At 37.2% G+C, this 19942-nt stretch overlaps 1 protein-coding gene across 3 annotated transcripts in view; it reads right to left on the bottom strand.

The window, feature by feature from the left end:
• The window catches only part of LOC123551427 (tyrosine--tRNA ligase, cytoplasmic-like), a 154974-nt gene that overhangs the window by 83734 nt on the left and 51298 nt on the right, over positions 1-19942 (bottom strand). For all 3 annotated transcript variants that reach the window (XM_045340357.2, XM_045340358.2, XM_045340359.2), the window contains exons 4-5: positions 14733-14908; positions 4252-4381 (exon numbers count right to left, since the gene is read on the bottom strand). In XM_045340357.2, coding sequence (XP_045196292.2) covers positions 4252-4381; positions 14733-14908 — 306 coding nt within the window. The remainder of the gene's footprint in view (positions 1-4251; positions 4382-14732; positions 14909-19942) is intronic.

The following is a 19942-nucleotide window of genomic DNA, read 5'->3' as shown; positions in this document are numbered from 1 at the left end:
CCATAATGGCCCTATACATCGCTCACCAGAGTTGATCTGGCCTACTGACCTAGTTTTGGACACCACATGACCAAGAGTTGAATTTGACCTTAAGATCATCAAGAAAACATTCTGACTAAATTTCAAAAAGATTTTGTTACAACTGTGGCCTCTAGAGTGTTCACAAGATTTTCCTTTGATTTGACCGGTGACCTAGTTTTTGACCCCACATAACCCAGATTCGAACTTGACCTATAGATTATCAAAACAAACATTCTGACTAATTCCCATGAGTTTCAAACTTAAATGTGGTCTCTAGACTGTTGAAAGACCCAGATTCAAACTTGACCTAGAAATGATTAAGACAAACATTCTGACCCAGTTTCATAAAAATTGAGTCACAAATATGGCCTCTAAGGTGTTCACAAGCTTTTCCTTTGATTTGACCGGGTGACCTAGTTTTTGACCTCACATGACCCAGATTGAAACTTGACCTAGAAATCATCAAGCCAAACTTTCTGATTAACTTTCCTAAATATTGGGTCACAACTGTGGCCTCTAGAGTGTTCACAAGCTTTTCCACTGATGTGACTTAGTTTTTGACCCCACGACCCAGTTTTTAACTTGGCCTAGAGATCATCAAGATAAACATTCTGTGGAAATTTGTAGCAAATCAAAGCATAAATTAAACCTCTATAAGGCCGAAAGGGCCAAAATGGAAAATTTTGCACTTTTCAGGGGCAGTAACTCTAGAACACATGATGGAATCTAGCCGGTTTTCAAAAGGAACCAAGATCTTACTGTGGCTTAATTTGTTTGTAAGTGTGGTTAAAATCGAATGTAAAATGTCACTTCTATCGTGTTCACAAGGTAAACATTAACAAATTTCAGCACTTTTAGGGGCCGTAACTCCAGAAGCTATGACTGGATCTGACGGATTCATCATGGAATCCAAGATCTATTGTTGTTAAAGATATTTTGCAAGATTGTATCAAATCAAACCATAAATGAAGTTTCTAAATCTCTTAAAATTGATTGTAAAATGTGATCTCTATCGTGTTCACAAGCGAAAATAGCAAATTTTGGCCTTTCAAGGGGCCATAACTCTGAAACCCATGATGGGATCTGGCCAGTTTTCCAAAAGAACCGAGATATTATGTCAATACAAGTTGTGTGCAAGTTTGCTAAAAACTATTGCAAAATGTGGTCTCTACTGTGTTCACAAGCCAAAATGGCAAATTTTGGCCCTTTAAGGGTCCATAACTCTGGAACCCATGATTGAATCTGGCCAGTTTTCCAAAAGGAACCAAGATATTATGCCAATATAAGTTGTGTGCAAGTTTGATTAAAATCAATTGCAAAATGTGGTCTCTATTGTGTTCACAAGAAATTGTGAACGGAAGGCGAAGGACGAAGGGCGATCACAAAAGCTCCTTGTCACTTCGTGACAGGTGAGCTAAAAATTGGCTATATTTACTGTTTCTGTAATAACTATAAGATAGCATAATTTGCAGAGGAACAGAACTAACCATGTAACTTTTTTATTTAGAATGATATAACTTTTATGTTTGCACTGTTTTTAATTGAACAAACAATGCAACCCTAGCCCCTGGATATAGATTACATGTAAAGCTGTGTTTGTTACAGGAATATAGTCATAAAGGTTTTTCAGGTAATTAGAGGTGAAATCACCGATACATCAATGGCAATCGATCTTTACGGTAAACAGTCTAAAGGTAAGTAACCCTTAATGATGCATAACTTTTATATATACCCGATTTATTAACAAGAGGGTCTTGATGACCCTGGATTGCTCACCTGAGTAATAGGAGCTACATGTTTCAAATGTAAAACTGATGCTAAAATATTAAGAAAGTAGGTCAGTAGGTCACATTCATGGTCACTGAAAGTCAGTTTTAAGATCCCTGTGCAAAACTGTAAATGTCATTCAATTTCAAGGCTGTATCTTAAGGAACAAGAAAGTAGGTCAGTAGGCCAAGGTCACAGTCAAATGACCCCTAATTACTTGGGTTCATCAGGTAATTATAATTAAACAGTCTAGGAAATATGATCAGATAATTTTTGAAGTATTTTTTCCTATATAACTCATACAACAAGAGGGTCATTTACCCTAAAGCGCTCACCTGTGTACAAGGTTTCAAGTGTGCTTGTATAAGTACAGAGTTAGGTTTCTTCTATGTTAACCTATATTACATACATGTCACACACACTTTTGAACCTAGGGCAATAATTTGAACAATTACGGTAGACATTACAAATCTGATATCACACGCTAAATATCAAGGCTCTAGATATTATTGATTCAGGGAAGATTTTCAAAGTTTCTAATATAAAAGCCTATAGTAAGCTTTTGACCTCAGGGCAATAATTTGGACAAGTATGGTATACATAAAGGGAAAAGTGACCACACCCCCTGGCAGCCATGTTTTTAGACGAATCGGAATAATTTGAATGATCTTGGTAGAGGGTCACACAAGAACAATTTCTGTAAAATTATTTTAAAATCGGGCTTGCAGTTTTTAATCAAGAAGATTTTTAAAGTTTCCATTTTATACATATAGGGAAAAGTGACTACACCCCCTGGCTGCCATGTTTTTTGATAAATCAAAATAATTTGAACAATCTTGGTAGAGGGTGACATAAGGACTATTTGTGTAAAATTATTCTAAAATCGGGCCAGCAGTTTCACACAAGAAGATTTTTAAAGTTTCCACTATATACATATAGGGAAAAGTGACCACGCCCTCTGGCAGCCATGTTTTTTGACAAATCAAAATAATTTGAACAATCTTGGTAGAGATTCACACAAGGACCACTTGTGTAAAATTATTCTAAAATCAGGCCAGTAGTTTCAAACAAGAAGATTTTTAAAGTTTCTACTATATACATATAGGGAAAAGTGACCACCCTCTAGCGGCCATGTTTTTTGACAAATCAAAATAATTTGAACTATCTTGGTAGAAGGTCACACAAGGACCATCTGTGTAAAATTATTATAAATTCGGGCCAGCAGTTTCACACAAAAAGAATTTTAAAGTTTCCCCTATATACATATAGGGAAAAGTGACCATGCCCTCTGGCGGCCATGTTTTTAGACAAATCAATATAATTTGAACAATCTTGGTAGAGGGTGACATAAGGACCATTTGTGTGAAATTATTTCAAAATCGGACCATCGGTTCAGGAGATGTCGTTTGATGATTTTTTTATTTTTAGCTCTGGCGGCCCCTATGTGCAACCAAGTGGAACCATTTGAACAACTTTGGTAGAGGACCATCCAAGGAACTGTTCGTAACATCCATGCCAAGTTTAATTAAAATCCATTCAGTGGTTTTGGAGGAAATATCGTTTAAACAAAACTGTTGACGACTTGACGGACGGACGCTGCCATGCACGACGGACGCCTGACACAGCGTGATCACAATACCTCACCATGAGCACTTTGTGCTCAGGTGAGCTAAAAATTATGTGACCCTCGGGCGGGGCCTCTTTTCACCCCAGGGGCATAATTTGAATAATCTTGGTAGTGGACCACTAGGCAATGCAATTTACCAAATATCAAAAGCCTAGGCCTTGCAGTTTCAGACAAGAAGATTTTAAAAATATTTTCCTATAGAAGTCTATGTAAAACTTGGAACCCCCGGGGCAGGACCCCTTTTCACCCCAGGGGCATAATTTGAACAATCTTGAAAGAAGACCACAAGACAATGCTACATACCAAACATCAAATACCTAGGTCTTGTGGTTTCAGACAAGATTTTTAAAGTTTTTTCCTATACAAGTCTACGTAAAACTTGGGATCCCTGGGGCATGGCCTCTTTTCACCACAGGGGCATAATTTGAACAATTTTGGTAGAGGACCTCAAGGCAATGCTAAATACCAAATATCAAAGACCTAGTCTTATGGTTTCGGACAAGAAGATTTTTTTAAGATTTTTCCTATATAAATCTATGTGAAACTTGGGACCCCTGGGGCTGGACCTCTTTTCATCCCAGGGGCATAATTTGAACAATCTTTATAGAGGATCATTAGATGATATCACATGCCAAATATTGAGGCTCTACGCCTTGTGGTTTCGCACAAGAAGATTTTCAAAGTTTTCCCTGTGTAAGTATATGTTAACCATGCCAAAACAAGCAGATAAACTTTTTTCACAATTTTGCTAATATAAAACCTTGTGAACATATTCAATATTTCAAATTTGCGAAAATCAGGGAAAGTATGTGCTTTTACAGTAGGTGATGTTTTACCTGTAAACCTGGGTAAAGCAATCCACTCAGTAAAGGATGGTCCACTTGTTTGACAACTTCTGCTCCTGCTTTCCTGGCATCATGTTCTGTCACCATTGAAGACAATCTGTACACATCCAGCGTGTACTCCCTATAAGGTTACTTATAATTTTAACACATCCTATAATCAGCTGTAAAAGTTACTTATTTAATTTGTTTTAAAACAAATTTTTATCAGATTTTTCTACTGAGATGGCAGTTTCCGATGACCTAACCATGTCCCATGCAGAAAACCAAACATGAATTTCTTTGAACTAGATATAACTAGAGCTATCACTAAAGGTGATGAATGTACCCCCGCATGCACTGACACAGTACATTGCAATTTGACGCACACAAGATTGCATAATTATGCGGACTGTATGTATATAGACTGTATGTATACAGTATAGTAACAAAAAACAAAGTCCCATAACTATGCAGAATATTTATCTAAAAGAATGTAACATGCACCATGCACAACTAGGGTTGGTACTGATCACTTGTGTGAAGTTTCAATAAATTGTGTGCAAGGGTTTGGAAGATTAGGCATGCACAAGATTGCATATGCAGACTGTATGTACATAGTATGTTTACAAGAAACAAAGTCCCATAACTCTGCAATTTTTGTTGTTGAAAGAACCTAACATGCCCCATGCACAACTACTGTTGTTACTGATCACTTGTGTGAAGTTTCATTAAATTGTGTCAAGGGGATGAGGAGAGATGGTGCACACAAGATTGAGTCTATGTATACAGTATAGTAACAAAAAACAAAGTCCCGTAACTCTGCAATTTTTTTTCTGAAAGAACCTAACATGCCCCATGCACAACTACTGTTGTTACTGATCACTTGTGCGAAGTTTCATTAAATTGTGTCAAGGGGATGAGGAGATGGTGCGCACAAGATTGTGTCTACAGACAGACGGACAGACGGATGGACGGACAGACAGACAGACAGACAACCTGAAACCAGTATACCCCCCCTTACAACTTTGTTGTCAGGGGGTACAATAATGTATTCTTTCAAGTGTTTAATCTAGAATCTAGACCTGAACTCTATGCCAAATAACATTGTAATATTGCAATGCCATGTAACATTGAGCAAGTAGGCCTTCATATTAAGCTTTCATTGAACTTTAGTTACAATAGAGAGAAAAGGCATATAAGAGGGTCATGACGACCCTGGATCGCTCACCAGAGTAATATGAGCTACATGTTTAAAATGTAAAACTGATGCTAAAATATTAAGAAAGTAGGTCACATTAATGGTCACTGAAAGTCAGTTTTAAGATCGGTGTGCAAAACTGTATCCAAATTTAAAGGTTATATCTTAAACAAGAGCTGTCTGTTAAATAGTTTTGATAGAACGCTGACTTCAGGGTTCTATGGAACACTTAATTCTGCTTATTTGTATGCATACTTTTTGGGAAAGGACGCCTAAATATTGCAACCGTGAGTCCACGGGACGCATAAAAAGCTGTTGGACGCACAGCTTACTGAGTACACAAAACAACCACTTGTCAATCAAAGGTGGAGTTTGCGGTGGTTGCTTTGCGCTCTCGGCCAATCAGAGATCATTGTTTTCCAATAATCGCATGGTCGATTAAGGTAGCACTGTTTACGTAATAGATTTAATCAACACGTGACAAACATGCCTTTATTTATGTGATACTTATGTGTTGGCCAATTAATTTTCATAACAGATGGCTCAACTATGCTTTTTGCACTCGCCGCAAATTTAGATAATTGGATTAAATGATGATTAAATAATGACTGAAAAGGGCAGTGTAACTGAACTTAATTGTGATGTTATTCGCAGCCGTTCCCAAATTAATCTTGCTATGTTTCCACAATGGATGCGATACAAAATATATTTCAAACGCCGACATCGTTTGGTCAATTTAAGTATGAAATTTTGGGAATATTATTCAAATCAGTACAAAGTTTGGCCATTCTAATGTGATTATGTCGCAGTAACATTAAAACAAGAGGGTCATGATGACCCTGGATCGCTCACCTGAGTAATATGAGCCATATGTTTCAAATGGCAACCTGATGCTAAAATATTCAGAAGGTAGATCAGTAGGTCACATTCATGGTAACTGAAAGTCAGTTTTAAGATCGGTGTGCAAAACTGTACATGTCATCCAAATTTCAAGGCTGTATCTTGAAAAACAATAAAGTAGGTCAGTAGGTCAAAATCACAGTCGAAGTGATCCCTAATCGCTTGGGGTCATCAAGTAGTTATAATTAAACAGTCTAGGAAATATGATAATTTTTTAAGTATTTTTTCCTATACAACTCATAATTATAACAAGTGACCCCCAGGGTGGGGCCTCTTTTCACCCTAGGGGCATAATTTGAACAAACTTGTTAGAGATCCACCAGGCAATGCTACATACCAAATATCAATGGCCTAGGCTTTGAACTTTCAGACAAGACGATCTTTATTTTTTTCCTATTTAAGTCTATGTTAAACTTGGTACCCACAGGGCAGGGCCTCTTTTCACCCTAGGGACATAATTTGAACAAATTTAGTTGCGAAACTCTAGGAAAGGCAACATACTTAATACCAAAAGCCTAGGCCTTGCATTTTCAGGCAAGAAGATTTTTAAAGATTTTTTCCTATATAAGTCTATGTAAAACTTGAGACCGCCACAATTTTGGTAGAGGACCACAAGGCAATGCTACAAACAAACTAGAATGTGTCTGTAGGACACAGGGTGTGCCCCCCACTGGTACATTTGTCACAAATAAGGGGCAATAATTCAAATGTTTGCAGTCTTAATGGGGTATAGCCTCAACAAATGTTTTATGAAAAGGATTTATTATTCTAGGCCCTATACTTTTTGAGGTATGAGCATCACAAACAAAAAATCCACTATTTTGGCTATTTCAAGGGCCATAACTCTGTAATAAGAGCAAAGATTCTCAAAAAGAATGCCAAGTGTGTAAGGTCACATCACAATAAAGACTCCAGCAAGGTTTCCTGAATTTACATAAAATACTTTTTGAGCTAGGTACATAATTAGGCGAAATGCATTTTTTTACTATTTCAGGGGCCATAACTTTAAAAATAGGGGGTGGAGCCAGCCAAAAAATTAGAGGTGTGCAAGTTTATATCATGATAAAGACTTATGCAATTTTCAACCATTTATATTAAATACTTTTTGAGCTAGGTGTGTCACAAGGTGAAAATGTGCATTTTTGACTATTTCAGGGGCCATAACTCTAAAAATAGGGGGGCGGACCGAAATGAAAAGTAGGAGGTGCGCAAGTTCATATCATGATTAAGACTCATGCAAGGTTTCATAAATCTATATCAAATACCTTTTGAGCTAGGCATGTCACAAGGTGAAAATGTGCATTTTTGACTATTTCAGGGGCCGCAACTCTGAAAATAGGGGTGGAGCCAGCAAAAAATTAGGATGCGTGCAAGTTTATATCATGATAAAGACTCATGCAAGGTTTCATGAATCTATATCAAATACTTTTTGAGCTAGGCGTGTCACAAGGTGAAAATGTGCATTTTTGACTATTTCAGGGGCCATAACTCTGAAAATAGGGGGCAGGACAGATGGAAAAATAGGAGGTGCGACAAGTTCATATCATGATTAAGACTCATGCAAGGTTTCATGAATCTATATCAATACTTTTTGAGCTAGGCATGTCACAAGGTGAAAATGTGCATTTTTGACTATTTCAGGGCCATAACTCTGAAAATAGGGGTGGAGCCAGATGAAAAATAGGAGATGCGCAAGTTCATATCATGATTAAGACTCATGCAAGGTTTCATGAATCTATATCAAATACTTTTTGAGCTAGGCATGTCACAAGGTGAAAATGTGCATTTTTGACTATTTCAGGGGCCATAACTCTGAAAATAGGGGGCAGAGCCAGATGGAAAAATAGGAGGTGCGCAAGTTCATATCATGATTAAGACGCATGCAAGGTTTCATGAATCTATATCAAATACTTTTTGAGCTAGGCATGTCACAAGGTGAAAATGTGCATTTTTGACTATTTCAGGGTCCATAACTCTAAAAATAGGGGGGCGGACCGAAATGAAAAGTAGGAGGTGCACAAGTTCATATCATGATTAAGACTCATGCAAGGTTTCATAAATCTATATCAAATACCTTTTGAGCTAGGCATGTCACAAGGTGAAAATGTGCATTTTTGACTAATTCAGGGGCCGTAACTCTGAAAATAGGGGTGGAGCCAGACGAAAAATAGGAGATGCGCAAGTTCATATCATGATTAAGACTCATGCAAGGTTTCATAAATCTATATCAAATACCTTTTGAGCTAGGCATGTCACAAGGTGAAAATGTGCATTTTTGACTATTTCAGGGGCCGTAACTCTGAAAATAGGGGTGAAGCCAGATGAAAAATAGGAGATGCGCAAGTTCATATCATGATTAAGACTCATGCAAGGTTTCATGAATCTATATCAAATATTTTTTGAGCTAGGCGTGTCACAAGGTGAAAATGTGCATTTTTGACTATTTCAGGGGCCATAACTCTGAAAATAGGGGGCAGAGCCAGATGGAAAAATAGGAGGTGCGCAAGTTCATATCATGATTAAGACTCATGCAAGGTTTCATGAATCTATATCAAATATTTTTTGAGCTAGGCATGTCACAAGGTGAAAATGTGCATTTTTGACTATTTCAGGGGCCATAACTCTGAAAATAGGGGTGGAGCCAGATGAAAAATAGGAGATGCGCAAGTTCATATCATGATTAAGACTCATGCAAGGTTTCATGAATCTATATCAAATATTTTTTGAGCTAGGCATGTCACAAGGTGAAAATGTGCATTTTTGACAATTTCAGGGGCCATAACTCTGAAAATAGGGGGCAGAGCCAGATGGAAAAATAGGAGGTGTGCAAGTTCATATCATGATTAAGACGCATGCAAGGTTTCATGAATCTATATCAAATACCTTTTGAGCTAGGCATGTCACAAGGTGAAAATGTGCATTTTTGACTATTTCAGGGTCCATAACTCTGAAAATAGGGGTGGAGCCAGATGAAAAATAGGAGATGCCCAAGTTCATATCATGATTAAGACTCATGCAAGGTTTCATGAAACTATATCAAATACTTTTTGAGCTAGGCATGTCACAAGGTGAAAATGTGCATTTTTGACTATTTCAGGGGCCATAACTCTGAAAATAGGGGGCAGAGCCAGATGGAAAAATAGGAGGTGCGCAAGTTCATATCATGATTAAGACTCATGCAAGGTTTCATGAATCTATATCTAATACTTTTCAAGCTAGGCGCGTCACGAACTTCGGACTGAGGGACGCACGGACGGACGGACGGATGCACAGACAAGACCAAATGTATATATGTATATGCCCCCACCACTAATGGGGGGGGGGGGGGCACAAAAATCAAAGGCCTAGGACATTAAGCGATCACAAAAGCTCACCATGAGCCTTTGGCTCAGGTGAGCTAAAAATGCAATCGTGTTGAATCTACATACTGAAAGTGACCCTGGTGATGCTTTCACGCTGGTTTAAATAAGCAATTGGTATGATCAAAGAAGTATAAAATACATTTATATATTTATAGCTCTTTGGTATGATGTTTTAAAAGTATGTTGCAAACATGCATATATGTAGATGATGTCATTGATGATTATGATAATGAGTGGGTTTTTTCACTTGAATAAAATAGACTTTGTTTTGAAATGTTATTCCTTCATCTTTTACCATGAATACAGTTATATAAATGGAATTTTATAAGGCAAGAGTTTTTAATTAGTTGTTTCTTGGGAGCAATAAACACGATAAACTGAAATTAACAACAGCTGTTGCAGGACAGCAATGCTCGACTATTCAACAGCCTTGTCAATTGAATGAATACAAAAGCCGAAAAAGGGGCATAATTTTGTAAAAATGCAAAACAGGGTTATGGAACCTGCACAGTGCTTATCAGCTCATGACAGCTGACAAGTGTGCGAAGTTTCAATCCATTCCCATTAGTGGGTACTGAGATACCAGCTGACATACAAGAATTTAACCAAAAACTGCTAACTTAAAGTTGAAAAAGGGGCATAATTTTGTAAGAATGCAAAGTAGAGTTATTGAACCTTTGCACTGCATGTCATATCAAGACAGTTAACAAGTGTGTGAAGTTTCAATCCTTTCACATTAGTGGATACTGAGATACCAGCTTACATACAAGAGGGTCGTGATGACCCTGGATCGCTCACCTGAGTAATATGAGTTACATGTTTCAAATGTCAAACTGATGATTTTTAGAAATTTTTTGGAAGATTTTCCGATATACAATCAAGTAACCCCTGGGGCAAGGCCAATTTTACCCCGGGGGTCATGATTTGAACAAAGTTTGTACAAGTCTACTAGGCAATGTTACATATCAAATATCTAAGATCTAGGCCTTCTGGTTTATTTTTAGCAAATTTATGAAGATTTCCCTATGTACAATCAAGTAACCCCTGGGGCTGGGTCAATTTGACCCTGGGGGTCAAGATTTGAACAAATTTTGTAGAGGTCCACTAGGCAATGCTTCATGTCAAATATCTAAGCTCTAGGCCTTCTGGTTTATTTTTAGAAAATTTTGAAGATTTTTCTATGTACAATCAAGTAACCCCATGGGGCGGAGTCAATTTAAACCCGGGGGTCATGATTTGAACAAATTTTGTAGAAGTCCATTAGGCAAGGAAACATGTCAAATATCTAAGATCTAGGCCTTCTGGTTTATTTTTAGAAAATTTTTGAAGATTTTCCTATGTAAAATCAAGTGACCCCTGGGTCGGGGTCAATTTTGACCCCAGGGGTCATGATTTGAACAAATTTTGTAGAGGTCCACTAGGCAATGCTACATGTCAAATATCTAAGCTCTAGGCCTTCTGGTTTATTTTTAGAAAAATTTTGAAGATTTTCCTATGTAAAATCAAGTGACCCCTGGGGCGGGGGTCATGATTTGAAGAAATATTGTAGAGGTCTACTAGGCAATGCTTCATGTCAAATATCTAAGCTCTAGGCCTTCTGGTTTATTTTTAGAAAATTTTGAAGATTTTTCTATGTACAATCAAGTAACCCCTGGGGCGCGGCCAATTTTACCCTGGGGGTCATGATTTTAACTAAGTTTGTAGAAAATATCTAAGATCAAGGCCTTCTGGTTTATTTTTAGAAAATTTATGAAGTTTGTCCTATGTACAATCAAGTAACCCCTGGGGCTGGGTCAATTTGACCCTGGGGCGATCAAGTTTGAATAAATTTTGTAGAGGTCCACTAGGCAATGCTACATGTCAAATATCTAAGCTCTAAGCCTTCTGGTTTATTTTTAGAAAATTTTGAAGATTTTTCTATGTACAATCAAGTAACCCCATGGGGCGGGGTCAATTTGACCCTGGGGGTCATGATTTGAACAAAGTTTGTAGAAGTCTACTAGGCAATGCTACATATCAAATATCTAAGATCTAGGCCTTCTGGTTTATTTTTAGCAAATTTTTGAAGATTTTCCTATGTAAAATCAAGTGACCCCTGGAGCGGGGTCAATTTTGACCCCGGGTGTCATGATTTGAACAAATTTGTAGCAATGCTACATGTCAAATATCTAAGCTCTAAGCCTTCTGGTTTATTTTTAGAAAATTTTGAAGATTTTTCTATGTACAATCAAGTAACCCCATGGGGCGGGGTCAATTTGATCCCGGGGGTCAGGATTTGAACAAATTTTGTAGAGGCCCACTAGGCAATGCTACATGTCAAATATATAAGCTCTAGGCCTTCTGGTTTGTATTTTTAAAAAAATTGAAGATTTTCCTATAGAAATCTATGTAAAATCAAGTGACCCCTGGGGCGGGATCAATTTTGACCACGGGGTCATGATTTGAACAACTTAAGTAGAGGTCCACTAGGCAATGACACATGTCAAATATCTAAGCTCTAGGGCTTCTGGGTTTTGAGAAGAAGATTTTTTAAGATTTTCCTATGTAAAATCAAGTGACCCCTGGGGCGGGGTCAATTTTGACCCCGGGGTCATGATTTGAATAAATTTGGTAGAGGTCTACTAGGCAATGCTTCACACCAAATATCTAAGCTCTAGGGCTTCTGGTTTTTGAGAAGAAGATTTTTAAAGTTTTTCCTTTCGGTTGCCATGGCAACCAGAGTTCTGCATGGAATTCAATTCTTTGAACAATTTTTGTAGAGCTTCACCCAAGGAACATTCCTGTGAAGTTTGGATGAAACTGGCCTAGCGGTTTATGAGGAGATGTCGTTTAAAGTAAAAGTTTACGGTCGGACGCCGGATGGTGAGTGATCAGAATAGCTCACCCTGAGTCTTTGGCTCTGGTGAGCTAAAAACTTATCCAAAAACTGCTAAGTCGAAAAAGGGGCATAATTTTGAAACAATGCTAAGTAGAGTTATGAGACCTGCACAGTGCATGTCAGATCATGACAGTTAACAAGTGTGTGAAGTTTAAATCCATTTCCATTAGTTGATACTGAGATACCAGAATACATACAAAAACTTAACCAAAAACTGCCAAGTGGAAAAAGGGGCATCATTTTGAAAAAACAAAACAAAGTAGAGTTATGGGACCTGCTTAGTGCATGTCAGATCATGACACTGAACAAGTGTGTGAAGTTTCAATCCATTCCCATTAGTGAGTACTAACATACCTGCTTACATACAAAACCTTAACCAAGTTGAAAAAAGGGCATAATTTTGTAAATAAGCAAATAAGAGGTATAGAACCTGTGCAAAGTAAGTCAGTTTATCACAGTAAAGAAGTGTGTGAAGTTTCAATCCATTCCCACATGTGATTACTGAGATACCAGCTTATATATAAAAACTTAACCAAATCAGGATGCTGACGCTGACGACGATGTTCTTTGAATAGTCAAGCTAAAAAGTGAAAATAAAAGTAGGCCTATTATGACATTTAGATTTACAGCAGTCTGAAAAAAAAATCTCTGTAAAGAAATTAAAGATGAACATCCACCCAAGGTCTCGTCCTGCCAAGATCTTTAAATTATAAAACTTTTCTGAGACCCAGTCTGAAATGTGCAGCTACTGATTCATCACTTTGGAATCTGGCTTTAATCTATCATGTATGCATCACATTTAAGACCATACTGAGACTGATGTAAGATTTATAAACTACAGCCTTGGCGAAAGGAAGCACTTCAGAAGGCTACGACTTAAATCTAGCGACTGGCAAAAATATAGGACTCCAATTTTTCATACATGGACTCCAACTTTTTCCAGGAAGGGAGTCCAGGACTCCTACTTTGAAAATCCTAGCGAGACCGCTGTGACTTGTATGCAAATTGTACTAATTTCTAAGTCCATAAAGGGCCATAATTCAGCCAAAATAGTTGACATAGTTATGTACTCTTGCCTACCGGCAGAGGTTATAATAAACAAGTGATAAAAGTTTCAAAGCCATATGTCAAACACTTTACACAAAATCTGAACTGGTACAAAAAACTTAACCAAGATTTGTAAGTTAAAAGGGGCCATAATTCAGCAAAAATCCTTGAACTTTCAGACAAGACGATTTTTAAAGTTTTTTCCCTATATAAGTCTATGTAACATTTTGTATCCCCAGGGCAGGGCCTCTTTTCACCACAGGGGCATAATGTGAACAATTTTGGTAGAGGACCACAAAGGCAATGCAAACACATCAAATGTCAAAAGCCTAGGCCTTGCAGTTTCAGACAAGAATTTTTTTTTTTTTTAAATTCTATACAAGTCTATGTAAAACTTGGGACCTCCGAGACAGGGCCCCTTTTCACCCAAAGATAATAATGTGAACAATTTTGGTAAAGGACCACCAGGCAATGCAACATACCAAATATCAAAAGGCTAGGCCTTGCAGTTTCAGGCAAGAATATTTTTAAAGTTTTTTCCTATAAAAGTCTATGTAAAACTTGGGACTCCGGGGTGGGGCCTCTTTTCATCCAAGGGGCATAATTTGAATAATTTTCATAGAGAACCATTAGATGATGTCACACGCCAAATATTGGGGCTCTATGCCTTGTGGTTTTGGACAAATAGATTTTTTAAGTTTTTCCTTTCGACTGCCATGGCAACCAGAGTCCTGTGTGGAATTCAATTCTTTGATCAATTTTGAAAGGGGACCACCCAAGGATCATTCCTGTGAAGTTTGGTGTAAATTTGCCCAGTGGTTTTGTAGAAGAAGATTCTTTTAGAAATTGTTGACAGGTAGACGACTGACGACGAACATCGAGCGGTCACAAAAGCTCACCATGAGCCTTTGGCTAAGGTGAGCTAAAAACATGAACATTCCCTTTATGAAAAGCATTATTTCAGGAAGAGCAAGACTGCAAAATGCCTAAACTTTGGTTTCAAGCATTCCACACTAAAGGTAAGTCGGTAGAGTAGTACTCCACACATCTGCAGTATCAAAAATATAACTTAAAGGAATTGTATGTAGCTATCAAGCATGTATCTTACTTGCTCAATTGAAAATCTGTTCCTCTCACAAACTTGAGTTTATCTAGAGGTACACCTATAGATTTGAGCATAGCTTTGATCACATGCTCATAGTACTGTACCCTCAGCTGTAGCAGAGCCCAGGGGGCCTTCATATTGTCAAGGTAGGCATGAAGATCAGCAAACAGTATCGTTACCTGCAATCAGTATTGAAAATATAAAAGGTATTCAGAATTACTACACTATGAATTCTCACTGCTTCACAATGAACATACTGAACATTCAGTTTAAATTGAAAAAAAAAAAAAAAAGATATGCCTCTTTCCTTAGCTAACTTCAAGTCTAACTTCAAATCCACGTCAATAGTAATTTATCATTTCTTTAGCCTATACATACAAAGTTACACATGAAATGTTATAAAAGAAAACTAGAATTGTGTCCATAGAACACTGATGCCCCCACATACTGCACCATCCTCTAAATATTAAAGTAAAAGTACAAACCATTTTTTCAGCATGCCCACTCATTTTTAAAGTTAAGGGTACATGTACCGCCTGCTTTTGCAAAATAGTGGTACACTTCAAAATTTGGGGGTACACTTCATGGCAGATCTGAAATTTTTCTAATTATATTCTGAAATTTGTATATACGTGTTTTGTTTTTTTTCATGCAGAACTCTCTATAACATACGAGATAATTTTAGAAAATTTAAATTGTTTTTCCAAAGTTAAGATAGGAAATTCTGAATCAAAGGACCTCTCCCTATATTATATAATTAATACTAAATATAAGTAAGTTTTCAGCAAGGTTCATGTATTCCCGACTTCGTGAACGGAACACGATTCGTCCGAAATAACATACAGTCAACTGAAGACTGGTAAAAATTGCGATCAATAATAAATGCCCAAACTATTACAGATATGCAATGTGTATCAAAATTGCAGTTAAATATCGAAAAAAATAATATTGTTAACCTTTTGCTGGGTTCACAAAAGCTAAAATGCTTTTTTGCATTTCGTATCCATATACCTTTTTTTGCACACGACCCATGTGACGTCTGACTAAAACACTTACCAAACCCCTCTATGCAGCTGACAATTACGCCGAGAATTCGGTCATGGAAACAAAATTATCATGTCCCTGGACCGGATCTGCGTTTTAGCCCGTACCAAACAATTGGCAAGTGCGCGATGAATTAAACAGCGATTTGGCAGCTGAACATAGGAGTTCCGAATCTCTACAAGCATGTACCCCCAACAAGTGATTTTTATGTGTGCATTTGGTATTTTGTGCTTGATTCACGTACTTCAGTGCGTGAATGGGCATGCTGTGTTTGACTAACAGTTTTAAGCAAATTGTATTTAGATAAGATTGTGCACCTGATTAACTTTGAATCCAATCCTTCAAAAAGTGTATGAGGAGTTGAACAAACCAAATGTCTTCACTATGGCCTATAAAGGGCCATAATTCTAGAAACAAGAGCTGTCCATAAGACAGCACGCTCGACTTTACTCAGTGCTTGACTCTGAATTAGAGCTTTGCCAGTAAAAGGGGAATAATCTGTCAAAATTCTAATCAGAGTTATGGGGGTCATTTCTTAACATGTAGCTTTTGATAGTAAATAACTATTTTAGGTTTCAAGTCAACAGCTTTGTAACAGAGATATTGGACGTTATATAAAACTTTAACCAAAAAAAAAAGTTAAAAAGTGGCATAACTCAGTCAAAATTCTAATCAGAGTTATGGGGATCATTTCTTAGCGTGTAGCTTTTGATAGTAAATAACTATTTTAAGTTTCAAGTCAATAGCTTTGATAGTAACAGAGATATTGCACGTTATATAAAACTTTCACCAACTAGGATGTGTCTGTAGGACACAGGTTGTGCCCCCCACTGGTACATTTGTCACAAATAAAGGGCAATAATTTGTCACAAATAAAGGGCAATAATTCAAGTGTTTGCAGTCTTAATGGGGTATAGCCTCAACAAACATTTTATGAAAAGGATTCATTATTACAGGCCATAAACTTTTTGAGCTATGAGCATCACAAACAAAAAATCCACTATTTTGGCTATTTCAAGGGCCATAACTCTGTAATAAACACTAAGATTCTCAAGAAAAATGCCAAATGTGCAAGGTCACATCATGATAAAGACTCAAGCAAGGTTTCATGAATTCACATCAAATACTTTTTGAGCTAGGCACATAATTAGGTGAAAATGTGCATTTTTTTACCACTTCAGAGGCCATAACTTTAAAAATAGGGGGTGGAGCCAGCGAAAAAAAAAAGAGGTGTGCAAGTTCATATCATGTTAAAGACTTATGCAAGTTTTCAACTATTTATGTACCATACTTTTTGAGCTAGGCATGTCACAAGGTGAAAATGTGCATTTTTAATTATTTCAGGGGCCATAACTCTGAAAATAGGGAGCGGACCCAAATGAAAAATAGGAGGTGCGCAAGTTCATATCATGATAAAGACTCATGCAAGGTTTCATGAATCTATATCAAATACTTTTGAGCTAGGCATGTCACAAGGTGAAAATGTGAAAATTGTACTATTTCAAGGGCCATAACTCTGAAAATAAGGGGCGGACCGAAATGAAAAATAGGAGGTGTGCAAGTTCATATCATGATTAAGACTCATGCAAGGTTTCATGAATCTATATCAAATATTTTTTGAGCTAGGCGTGTCACAAGGTGAAAATGTGCATTTTTGACTATTTCAGGGGCCATAACTCTGAAAATAGGGGGCAGAGCAAGACAAATAATAGGAGGTGTGCAAGTTCATATCATGATAAAGACTCATGCAAGGTTTAATCAATTAATATTAATTACTTTTTGAGCTAGGCACGTCACAAGGTGAAAATGTGCATTTTTTACTATTTCAGAGGGCGTAACTCTGAAAATAGGGGGCCGACCCAAATGAAAAACAGGAGGTGCGCAAGTTCATATTATGATAAAGACTCGTGCATGGTTTCATCAATTTATATCAAATACTTTTTCAGCTAGGCGTGTCACAAGGTGAAAATGTGCATATTTTACTATTTCTGGGGCCATAACTCTAAAAATGGGGGCGGAGCCAGGCGAAAAAATAGGAGGTGCGCAAGTTCATATCATGATAAAGACTCATGCAAGGTTTCATCAATTTATATCAAATACTTTTTGAGCTAGGCGCGTCACGAACTTCGGACGGACTCACAGACAAGACCAAATCTATATGCCCCCAGAACTCATGGGGGGGGGGGGGGGGGGGGTTTGAGAGCACAAAAAAAAAGTTAAAAAGGGGCATAACTCTGTCAAAATTCTAATCAGAGTTATGGGGGTCGTTTCTTAACATGTAGCTTTTGATAGTAAATAACTATTTTAGGTTTCAAGTCAATAGCTTTGTAACAGAGATATTGGACGTTATATAAAACTTTAACCAAAAAAAAAAAAAAGTTAAAAAGTGGCATAACTCAGTCAAAATTCTAATTAGAGTAATGGGGATCATTTCTTAGCGTGTAGCTTTTGATAGTAAATAACTATTTTAAGTTTCAAGTCAATAGCTTTGATAGTAACAGAGATATTGGACATTATATAAAACTTTCACCAACTAGAATGTGTCTGTAGGACACAGGTCGTGCCCCCCACTGGTACATTTGTCACAAATAAAGGGCAATAATTTGTCACAAATAAAGGGCAATAATTCAAGTGTTTGCAGTCTTAATGGGGTATAGCCTCAACAAACATTTTATGAAAAGGATTCATTATTACAGGCCATATACTTTTTGAGCTATGAGCATCACAAACAAAAAATCCACTATTTTGGCTATTTCAAGGGCCATAACTCTGTAATAAGCATTAAGATTCTCAAGAAGAATGCCAAATGTGCAAGGTCACATCATGATAAAGACTCAAGCAAGGTTCCATGAATTTACATCAAATACTTTTTGAGCTAGGCGCATAATTAGGTGAAAATGTGCATTTCTTTACCACTTCAGAGGCCATAACTTTAAAAATAGGGGGTGGAGCCAGTAGTGATGGGCCGACAATCGGCGACAATCGAATAATCGTCGACATTACATTCATGAGCGCGATCGCTGACTACACTTTTCCCTGACCGATTAATTACTTGGCATCCTAAACGGCTAATTTAGTTGTTTATGACCATTTTCGTTCTGGTATTTACGGTTCTTTGGGGCAATTACACCAAGGGAAACTACTCTACGTAAAAATGGCTTCCTCCAAAGTCTCGACGGAAATTGAGGTCTTCTGTGATCACCCAGATTTTGGAAGATATATAGCTTATACAAAATTAAGCAGGGAAAACCATCAACCTAAACTCTTGACATTAGTATGGCAGTATGTATAGCATGCCGTAAGACTTAGGCAAGCATATTAGCAAAGGTAACTTGATGATTTCATTTTTTTATTTTGTGGGACATATTTCACAGAAGATTCACGTTGAGGAATATCCTGTAACTTTGTAAACAAAGAATTCTGGAAGTGCTCTTCAGGAAGTAAATATTCGGGACTTTCGGATTGCACCGTTAATCGGTAACCACCGATAATAAGTAAGGTGGGGATAATCCTTCCAGTTGCTGGCTAAGAACTAATAAACCGTTCATACTTTTTTTTTGTTCCAAATAATTTAACAACACAATATCACTGGATAAGTCCCTGGTGAAATTAAGACGAGTACCTGATTTGAAGTTTACTATCTTCACAAATATTTCACTTTTATGCTGTTAACTTAATTGTGTTTATGAAGGGATACAATAGAAATGGGATATTTGATGTCTGTGAAGTTCATTTCTTAAGAAATGACATATAAACATACACTGTAAGGTAAATTTATAGATATGCAACTAGAGTAACCGATTATCCGATTATATCTGATTAATCGAATCGGTTGGCTTGTCCGATTATGCCTATTAATCGGTTGGCAAATCTAACCGATTTGCCCATCACTAGGAGCCAGCCAAAAAAAAAAAAGAGGTGTGCAAGTTCATATCATGTTAAAGACTTATGCAAGTTTTCAACTATTTATGTACCATACTTTTTGAGCTAGGCATGTCACAAGGTGAAAATGTGCATTTTTAACTATTTCAGGGGCCATAACTCTGAAAATAGGGGGCGGACCCAAATGAAAAATAGGAGGTGCGCAAGTTCATATCATGATAAAGGCTCATGCAAGGTTTCATGAATCTATATCAAATACTTTTTGAGCTAGGCATGTCACAAGGTGA

This window comes from Mercenaria mercenaria, chromosome 4 (assembly GCF_021730395.1).
Source record: "Mercenaria mercenaria strain notata chromosome 4, MADL_Memer_1, whole genome shotgun sequence".
Lineage (NCBI taxonomy): Eukaryota > Metazoa > Mollusca > Bivalvia > Venerida > Veneridae > Mercenaria > Mercenaria mercenaria.
This window is presented reverse-complemented; position numbering and strand designations above follow the sequence as displayed.